This window comes from Haplochromis burtoni, unplaced genomic scaffold (assembly GCF_018398535.1).
Source record: "Haplochromis burtoni strain Fernald_Lab_line unplaced genomic scaffold, NCSU_Asbu1 Contig_50, whole genome shotgun sequence".
NCBI classification, from domain to species: Eukaryota; Metazoa; Chordata; class Actinopteri; order Cichliformes; family Cichlidae; genus Haplochromis; species Haplochromis burtoni.
In genome coordinates, this window is record NW_024582411.1 from 2,700,721 (window position 1) to 2,711,050 (window position 10,330).

The 10,330-nt window shown below is 38.8% G+C and overlaps 1 protein-coding gene across 2 annotated transcripts in view; it reads left to right on the plus strand.

The window, feature by feature from the left end:
- Positions 1–1,472: 1,472 nt before the first annotated feature.
- pde3b (phosphodiesterase 3B) overlaps positions 1,473–10,330 on the plus strand; it is a 47,276-nt gene continuing 38,418 nt past the window's right edge. The window contains exon 1 of one of the 2 annotated variants that reach the window (XM_005936520.3): positions 1,473–2,987. In XM_005936520.3, the coding sequence (XP_005936582.1) occupies positions 2,100–2,987 (888 nt within the window). In that variant the 5' untranslated portion in view covers positions 1,473–2,099. The remainder of the gene's footprint in view (positions 2,988–10,330) is intronic. The other variant, XM_005936519.3, reaches the window with a different exon arrangement.

Consider the following 10,330-nt stretch of genomic DNA (forward strand, 5'->3'; position numbering starts at 1 on the left):
GTCAGTTTAATTCATGGGACTTCAGCAATGCTTAGCAGTGGAAAGGAGTTTTTTAAAGGCCAATTTCTTGGTTTCTGCCATTCTTTGCACATTTGAAATATCAATGAAAATGGGGAAATGCCTTCTGTGCAGTTCAGTGCAGGTGATCTCTACACAGTAATAGTAATTTAACCACAGCTCGCTCGAACCAGGAAGTCATTTTTTTTAACTCAAAGAGATGTCTAAGCCTATCATCAGCTAAAGAGAAACAACAAAGCTCACAAGCTGGTTACAAAAAACAACCATCAGTATGGTTTTGTAACAAATGCTAAAACAGTTGAATTAAAACGTGAAAGGTTTTTAAGACCTAATCTTTTATAAATACCAGCAATCCTTGTCCCTAGTGAGACTTACAATTGTAATAACATAAAAAATAACATTAAAATAACATTTTTAAAAAATCTACATTCAGCAGATTTTTGTAATTTTTAAGAATCTATATATGAATATAGATCTGTTTTCATCACTTGTAGTTTAAATCAGACATTATTTAAAATATATACAGTGAAATAAAGTACACTTGTATAAGCTGCACTTTGGAATTTGCAGTTAGGATTTTAACCTGTTTTGACTTTATTCACCATGCAGTAAAGGAGAAATTTACTGTGCAAAATTATGGTGAAAAAATTATTTGCCCTTGTTCTGATATCAGTCTGGAACACTGACTAATGTCAAAGAACCCAGAACAACATCTAAAGAACTGCAGGCCTCGCTTGCCTCAGTTAAGGTCAGAGTAAGAAAGTAAGAAAGAGGCTGTGCAAAAATGGCATCCGTGGGAGAGCTCCAAGGGGAAAACCACTGTTGAGCAAAAAGAACACAAAGGCTTGTCTCACACTTCCCAAAAAACATTTCGATGATACCCAGCACTTTGGGGATTTTTTTTTCTTTAGGAGTGACTAGGTCAAAGTCTAGACTCCAATCTAATCAGGATGCTTTGGCATGACCTTAAACAGACCATTCATACTTGAAAACCCTCCAGTGTGGCTGAATTATAACAATCCTACAACTAAAAGTGAGCCAAAATTCCTCCACAGCAAACGCTTGATTGAGAGTGGATGTATCCACAGCTAAAAAAAATAAATAAATAAAAAAAATAAAAAATTAAGGGAGTACTTAAATTACACATAAATCATAATGATTTAAATGTTCAAGATCAAAAAAAAATGTTTTAACAAACGCTGTGTAATTTGTAAAAATAAAATAAATAAATACATAATAAATGTTAAAAATGGTCCGAGTGTCCCTTAAATGTTTTTAGCGGTATAATTTTGTATATGTCTACATTATGTCCCTGGATAATGGGTGATATCCACTGTTGTTTGGTTTAGCCTGATCAGATCGATAAAATCGACAATCGATTGAGCTAAAGACAGGCAAACCAAACGATCACAGTGCAAGTCGATGGATCCAACGACTGCGAAAAGCAGCGATGACATTTTAACCAGAAGACCAAAACAATTTCGGCGTCGTGCAGTATCATTTTATTTAAATTAAATTACATTTATTTGTATCTAATAATAAGCGAGAGAGGAGAAAGAGTCAACACTACAAGAAACTCTGCGTTAGTGGGTTTATTTATGAAGCGAAGACTTCCATGAAGCCTTTGCACACTTATAAGATGAATAGTGAACTAACAAAGACTTCCCGTGCACACAAGGGATGCAGACAAAACAAGTAAACTGCATTGTGGGACATCCTGCGATGGAAATTTAACAGTTTTCCTCGCTATATTATATTCTAATGAGCTTCTTCTGTCTGATCGTACTCTGCTAATATTGGGTTATAAAGTCTATGCGTGCGGCTCAGGATTGGTTCGGTCTGTGGGCTCAGCGCTCCACATCGCAAAAATAAGCCATGCAGTGTGAGTTGTGGCCTATAGCCGGCGACAGAGAGCCCCATTTCTGTAAAAACAACATCTCACCTTCTTTCTTTAGTCCAAGTGCTGGAGCACGTTTGAGTGACCATGGAGTGCGTTTGCTGTCATGTAGTTGAGCGTTAATACGGCGTGAATAGCAGGAGAGGGGGACTTTCGCGTGGATACGAGGAGCCACAGTCGAGCCATGGCTGCACGGGAGGAAGGAGAGGTTTTGCACAGTAAAACAAGGCACCACGACGGAGCTGGAAGTGTAAACAGCTCAGAAGGCTTCAGGAACGGCTATGTGAAGAGCTGCGTCACCCCCCTGAAACAGGACCATCAGAGGGGATTTTTGTTTAGCGTGTGCAGGTTTTGCAACGAAGACATTCTCAGCTCCAAACTGTTAAAGGTCTCTGCCCTGTACGTGGGCGCTTTTGTGATTTTCGCGGTCTCCTTTCTAATTTCCAGGAGCTTGCAAAGTGACTCGCTTTGGGATTTGCGGACTTTTTTGTCGGGCTTCTCCCAGTCCATCAGTCCTTTATTCAGCATAGGATGTGCTTTCTTCTTCCTGACACTTTACCTGAGGAGGAAAAAGAAGGAGAGCACCAAATGCTGGCTGGTGTCACTGCCTGCATCGTGTTACCTCGGGGATTTTTTGGTCTTGCGGTTTTTACAATGGGGAGAGGACCAGCACCAGATGCAAATGGTGGGCAGGTTGTTATTCGTGTTGGGATGTGTGGGTCTGCTCACGCTGATCCCAACGCTAAAACTCAAACACAGTGTTCTCATACTGGTTTTTGCCAGCGTTGTGTGGCTTGTTTCTTTCACAAGTTTGAGCGGTCTGCCCGCACTGCTCAGACCGCTCTTTGCCTGCTTTGCGGGGGTTTCTGGCTCCCTGTTGGGGCTCTGCTTTGACCGCTACTACCCGTCGAGGGAAGCACCGAGTGGGATTTCCAGCGCGGAGGAAAAGGTCCCTGTGATCAGACCTAGGAGAAGGTCCAGTTGCGTGTCGCTGGGGGAGACGTCGACCAGCTATTATGGCAGTTGTAAAATGCCTCGCAGACCTTCGTTGCCCTGTATATCCAGAGAGCAGGTAGGTCTCCCCCCTGCAGGACCACGTCTGTTGCTGCTGTTGTTGTTGTTGTTGCAAAAGTAGGCCCACTGTTCATCCACAGCTACTCTGAGTGCACATGTGCACAAGTTGAAAGCACAATACTGTATCACTAAAGCCCACACAGAGCATTTACAAAAGTCACTTTGGTAGAATTTGTTTTCCAAATTCAATATGGTTGCTGCAGGTTGCTTCTAACACGTATATAATATTCTTATATTAATGCTAATAATCTGTGATCGATAATGTCGAGCAAATGGCCAAAACCCCGATTTTAACCCTGAAACACAATGCTACCATTGGTTTGAAGTGCACTCGGATACAAAACTTAGGCAGTGCTGTCTCTCCACATTTTCGTGGGAATGTCCTCACCGAAGAGCTCATGTGGCACACAAGCCATAAAATGCAAGTGCACGTCAACATCCTCCTGGCAGCATAACAGCACAGCCAGCAACAAAGCAAGTGATGTGGGCTCAGTCCCACATGACAAACAGTCAACAACACAAAATGATGGCGAGCGCGCACTGGCATCTTTCAGTGTCCACAATCCCACAGCAGAGCCTGCGGTGCTCCTTTCCACTTTGCAGCACTTCTGAAAACTGATACACCCACATGGAGTGATATGCGTACAAAATGAAGACTATCAGGTTGCATGCAATATGTTGGGAGCAAACAGCTTACGCCGCCCGTCGCCTTAATTTAAGTGTAGGCAGTGTAGACAAATGCCAGCATTATTGTTGCCAGTGCTATTCTTTAGTGGATGCCAAGCCATCAGTTCACACACATTGTTTTGTGTCCTTCGAGGTTTGTTAGAAATGATAAGAGAACTAAAAATATATGTCCAGTTTGTCTCAGTTGTGCTATTTCCAGTAGTTGTTTTTAACCTCATTGTGTTGTGTGCCGTTAGAAGCCTGATAGTCACATTGCACTAGGCCTCAAACAGCACCGAAAAGTTGAATGCACCTTGTGTGTTGCTGAAAATGATGGAGAAGTGAATAGTTACATGGTAGGTTGTAATATCTGTGAATTAGGCTTTGGGATTAAGGCCTCAGCTCCAGCATTTGTCAGCTTCTCATTATTATTATTTATAAGAACTGACCTTAAATATCTTTGGGAAAAATATTTGAATCGAAGTGGAAATTTGCAAAGTCAAGATTTGGCTTTATACTGTTTTTTTTAGTCAGAAATCTCACAATTATTCTGTAATCTTTCATCAATAATACATTCATTTTAAAAATTAGAAGCAAACAACCCAACAAAAGCAAAGAACTGTTGCCTCGCTGTGTGCCTGCAGTTAGTTTTTAGGCTTTTTGCTGATAGGAATTTAATTTAAAATTACTGGGCAATACTGCTTTCAGCTAAAAAGTAAAAACGGGACACTGATTGCAAATTAATAAATTAATAATAAACTTTAGTTCCCACATGTTATCATCACAGTATCCTGGCCTCTCTTCCAGTGAACACTAAAGCAAAGAGTTTTTCTTTGTGACTAGAAGAGACAAACAGCTTAAGTGCTCTCCATCTGCTGCGTGGACACATGCCAGTCAGGTGAATTAAAGCCTGGATTGCCCGTTAGTTGTCAATGTGTGAGTGAGTGTGTAGTGAAGAGCTATCAGGGATGTTTGTGTCTGTTTTATATTGCACATAAGTAATAATTAATGATTTAAAGACCTGACCGTTTCTGTGTCAGATGCAGATTAAAAAAAAATAAAATACAGAGACAGATAAAAACACTCAGGGTTCATTGGTAATGTCAAACACGTTATTTATTTTCACATAACAGTTCAGTTCATAACAGTTCTGCATTTCTGACTAGGGTGCTGGTTTCTGTCTTTCAGTTGCAAAGACAGGAGGTTGTTTTTCTGTTTGCAGCAACATGTGGTTTTCAATATAAAATGTCTATCGCCTTGGGAAAACCGATTTAAAGTTCAACCCCAATGCAGACACAAGTCAAGATGCTGTGGATCAGAACTACAGACATGAGTGTGCTACTAGAGTCAGACTAAAGATATTCAAATTGTGCTTTCAAATCTCAAAACAGAACATTAGAATCATTGTCAGATCACAGTTGCATGCTATCATGCTCCCTCATCGCACGCAAAACTGCATGTTGATTTGAACTATTATGTACTTTATTAGCGCTAACTTCAGCATCAGTGCTTTTTGCACCATCATGTATAACAGTTCCATTAATGAAATGGGGCTCGTCAGGGCTTAAACCCACGGCCAACAACCTTTAACAAAACAGATAATGATGTAAACACAGCTTCCCTTTTTTTAATCTCTGATAAAAGACCGTTTTATAACTGTGGCAGTGCAGAAAATAATGGAGCAGATAGAGGACATTCCAGTTGATGCGTCACATTTCTCCGTATGTTTTTTTTTATTTGTATTTTTACATTATGATACTCCTTGTGTAAAAAAAAGAAAGAAAAGGATGTAGCGCACAACAGTGGCTGTTTTTTGTCATCAAGTGGAATTTTGCAAAGTTGAGACTCATCTATATCCTGTGTTTGGTGACTTTAGCGGGTTCTGTCAGAAAAATCAAAAACAGCCTTTAGTCTTTCTACAATACATCTATTCACAATAGTAGGAAGCTTTTTTTAAAGTCATGATTGAACTAGCAGATATGCTCTCAATAACGCGCCATTGTTATTAGTCTTGTTCCATCATGAATACCCTTAAAAAAGGCAGCTTCAGACAGTGCAACTCCTAAGAGACACCACAGTCAGATATATATTTATACCTTTTTAGGTGCATGTTTCTAACAACAATAAGTAGCAGATAATGAATAATGTTTAATTGGTGCTTACAATAAGTGTAAGTAAATCAAGGACATTTTCCATGTTTCTTTTCCACTGAGCTAATGTCACTGATGACAGACTTCCTAATTTGAAATGTGAATCTATTGAAACAAGATCCCAGCCGCTGTGGCATTATATTGCAATAGTAATGAGACAAGATTATATCCAGTGACGAAACATAGAATTAGAAGAATTTTCCCTGGAAATTTGAATTAAATGCATAAAATAACAACTTTAGTGCTTTTAAGTTAACAATAATTAAAATAACTTAACATTGTAACTTGTAGGAAGTCTGCACGATAATGTCACATAATACCACTGAAAAATGTATATCACTATGTAACCATATTAGTTATTTCCATCCACTCTTGGCTCTTCCTGTCACATGGAGCGCCACTAGCGAGCGCTCCGGCAGCGCTCGATGGGGTAATTTGTTTACATATTTCAGTTGCACGTCACCAGCGGATAGTATCTGCCTCTTCAAAGCCTGTTTGTAGTCAACGGTGTGGTTTTTCCTCAAGTGGGGGAAAAAGTGTGTCTTCACCCAGCAAAATTCCCGTGCTTTGTTAAAGTAGCTCCCTTTTTTGGTCCTAAATCATCATCGGAAGCTGACTCACAGCTCTTACGCTCAGATGTGCCTGGGCCTAAAAAGATAAAATATTAAAAAACAATTTGTGCAGTTTCCCTTTTCACCTTCTCCTTTTTGAGGAGTGCTGGATCTCCTCTAGTATGTAAAAAAAGCCAACCTTTAACTTGATTTTCATGGTATTGAGGTTCACAGAGAAGTGAATCTGGCAACTATGGCAACACGTCTGTTGATGCGGCCAAAAATCATACTTTAGTCAGCACCGTGTGTTTCCCTTTGGTTGAGATCGTTACTGCTGGATGTTCTGTCTTAGACACGTGAGGACCTCACAGTAGAAGGTATATGATTATAATCTGCCTCTGGGAGACAAATTCATGTACTACCTGATGAATGTTGAAAACAAAATGCTACACAGCACATGTTTGTGGCTACACGCCAGGTCCAGTGTGTTCCTTTTATCATTTGACTAGATATCCAGCTCTTATCACCAGATGTCGGGTGTGTTTATATAAAATTTCTTTCTTTGCTGTTCGTCCTTTCCAAGAGGTCCATGATGAGGTTGCAGAGTGCACAATGAAATAGAGTGTAATTGGACTTCCAGGAAGCAATAAAAAAAAGCAAACGTTTCTAAAGTGAGAGATGTACGACGAGATGGTGTTGACATGGATCATTGGTCATATTAGAGTTATGTATGGTTTTTGACTTTTATGGGCTCGTTCCCAAAACTTTTTGATCACGCCTCATGAGAGGAGAGACATAATTTTGTGCTAAATCATTTTTTAAGTGTCTTTCTAGAACGTCTCTGATTTTGTTAAAGTTACACCACAACATATTTTCGTCAGACAGTAATAACTTCTTAACTTCTTTCAAATCACTGTTTATGAGCGAGAAAAATCATTTTTCTTTATGTTAGGGCATTTTTTACTGCCTTCTTTGCCTGTCTTCTCTTTCTTTAAGTTTTATTTTCAATTGCAAAGTAGTCAAATTACAAAAGTCTGTTTTTAAAAGTACCCTACTATTTAATCATTGATCTTTCTTTTTGATATTTTTGGTATCACTAAGATAGAACTATAATGATGGTTTACAGGTGCCACAGATATATACTTCTATATCCATTTGGTTCATTATGCAAAGCCTTATTTTAATTTTACACCTCAAATGTATGTACATAACAAGTACTGTCTGTAATATGCACATTCTAGCAGATTTTCCTTAAATTGTGTAAAACGGTGTACATAGTTTTTTGGTGTGCAGATATTGTTTATGTAGTTGGCTCCCAAAATTTTATTTGTCTTGCTTTGCATTGTGTTTCCACCGTGGGCCTTACACTGGTGGAGGTGGAACAGTATGAGTAAAAACATGGTAATAAAAGCAGTTTTAACCTCGTTTTTTTCCCCCCTAAAATCTCGTTTACAAATCACTTCTGTGAGTTAAATGTGAGGATACATTTATGAACATATTGTTTTAACCTTAAAGCTTTAAGATGTTTTTCTTTTAAAGTGTTATGTCAGCCACCAAGTATTGCTCACAAAGTCCCCAGTCACTTGAAGGTATTATTCCAATTTCTGGTACATTACAGTACCAGAAATTGGTTAACAATTGTGTAGAACTAGTATTTCTTTGATGTTTAGACAAAAGCCATCACTGTTGTTTCTTAAAGGTAAAGTTAGGAATTTTGGACTCCAGAGTTGCTGTAGAATAACTTGAATTGAACTTAGGGTATGCACTGCTATTACACTCCGTTGCAGTCCTGACAGAACCAAAGGCCGAGGAGTTATTCCTGTTCCTGTTATAGTTTTTTGAAGTCCGGTGCCTGGGGTGCATGCTTAATTGGTCCATTGCAATGTAAATTCTCTAGGAAAAGCCCCTAAAAAACCAGCAGGCATATCTGAAAGGAGTTTTGCACTCACTGTCTGATGACAGAATCTATGTCGCTCTGACCGAAGCGGACCCTAGTGGACTGGGAGACATGGGTTTATTAGATAGCAAAAATCAGGATTTACAATTCCCAATTAAATTTGGAATTAAAAATTCAATCATTCAGTCCCTAATTTCAGTTACCAAAAGTTGGCATTTGAAAATTAATGAAAAGGTTTGTAGTCATAAAAAATATTTGATGGAATACAATACAACAGCAAGTCAAGTATCATGACTGGCTAAAAAAGGAGCATCCTGGTTCGACAAATTGTTTAAGAATTGAAAAATCATGTTTGTGAATGGAAAATTGAATGTCCAGTCAAATATTATTACCTTTTAGAAAATCCGATCACCTGATGTCTGAATGTGTAATCTGAATCAGTTTATACATTTCAATACTGCATCTAAAATGCAAAGTAAAGCTTTCTAAATAAAATCAGGAAAAGCTGAAGTCTTCTCTGACTCGGTGTCCATTTATGTGGAGTGGCAAAGTGTCCTGTACGACGGAGTTATACAAAGAAAATGAAGGAAGCATTTTGTTTTAGTAAACTACTGATTTGTAATTACTGGTTCATTGCCATAAGTGACAGGCTTTGGAAGAGCTTTATTTTGAAAAGACTGAACCTCCAAACAGGTGTAATATGTTAGCTACGTAACACCTCCGACTCTGAAGACATTTAAGCACATTCACGGTTCCACTCGTCTCCAGTCAAATCATGAACTTTTTATTTTAACTGTATACTGTTTACTACCTTTGTAGATTTTATCTGTCATTTTTTAAATACTCTCAGGTAGTGGGCAAGCATAAAAATGAAATAGACTTTGCCGTTACAGCCTTACTTAATCTTTTGTCAACCGCAACTCTACAATTTAAATAGAATTGTACCAACTGCACTAGTGTCAGCGCTTCTTTGGGCAAGAAGCAAATGCAAAAATGAGAGGACATCATCAGGATTTCACCTTGAGTCAAAAAACTACTTTACTATTCTTGAAAGCCAATTTCTCAGCTCTCGCTGCTTGTGACTGTATGGGAACAGTTTCTGTTGCTAGTTGAGAACACGATTTTTTGTAATGTGTGATCCTTGAATGTGTCAGATTGACAAGATAGGAAAACCCTTTGTGGTTGCTGTCACCTTAAATTCAGACTATGAATTTTAGACCTAGTTTTAGTTTCAGTTAATGTTAACTTGTGCTCTCAGTTTTACGTTTTGTCACTCAAAATCTGCACAGCCAAAGCATTGTGGGTTAACTGCAATCGCAGAATCTTTGATTTACTATGTTAACTGTGTGTGTTAAATTCTTATTTAATAGATATTTTAAACAGATCAATGATTTCAATCTGACTTAGCAAAAACTATATTTCGCTAATTTCATTGTGGGATCAGTCTTGCACTTTGAGACTGTCTAATAGTCATAAGGGTCACCGGATGGAAAAAACAAACAAACCCAAGAACCCACAAACCAAGTGAAAATTTATATTAACCGCTCCATATTTGGTTATGGGCCTTTAGAATAATTTATCTCCAATGACTGTTTTTCCAAAACAGTGATTTTATTGTCCAACCCTCTCTGTCAGCGTGCGTCTGTGAGATCAACTGAGGTATTTTGAGACGGAGAGAGTAAAGTAGACTTAATTTTTTTTAAAAGTAGGATTAATGTATTTGGGCTTTCATGGCAGAAATCTAAAAGCTCTGCTTCATGACTAAGACCTCAGAGGCTGTATTAGCAGGCCAGTGTTGAATTCAGGGAGACAGCCCTTTTATGTGTGGTTACCACTTCACGGGGGCAAGAAGAAGTAAATAATACACTTAACTAACCCCCCCTCCCATCAGCGCAACCCCCACCATGCAGACAGGAACAGAGAAGCAGGCTGTAGAGAGAAAGGTTGGAGGGAGAGCAGCGAAAACGCAGAGCAGCTCTCAGCTGTCACGTTAGCTTGCTGTAAAGCCATGTGGAATGATATAACATTGACGTCACAACCAAGTGACGTACAACAGGGTTATTGCAGAGAAGGGGGG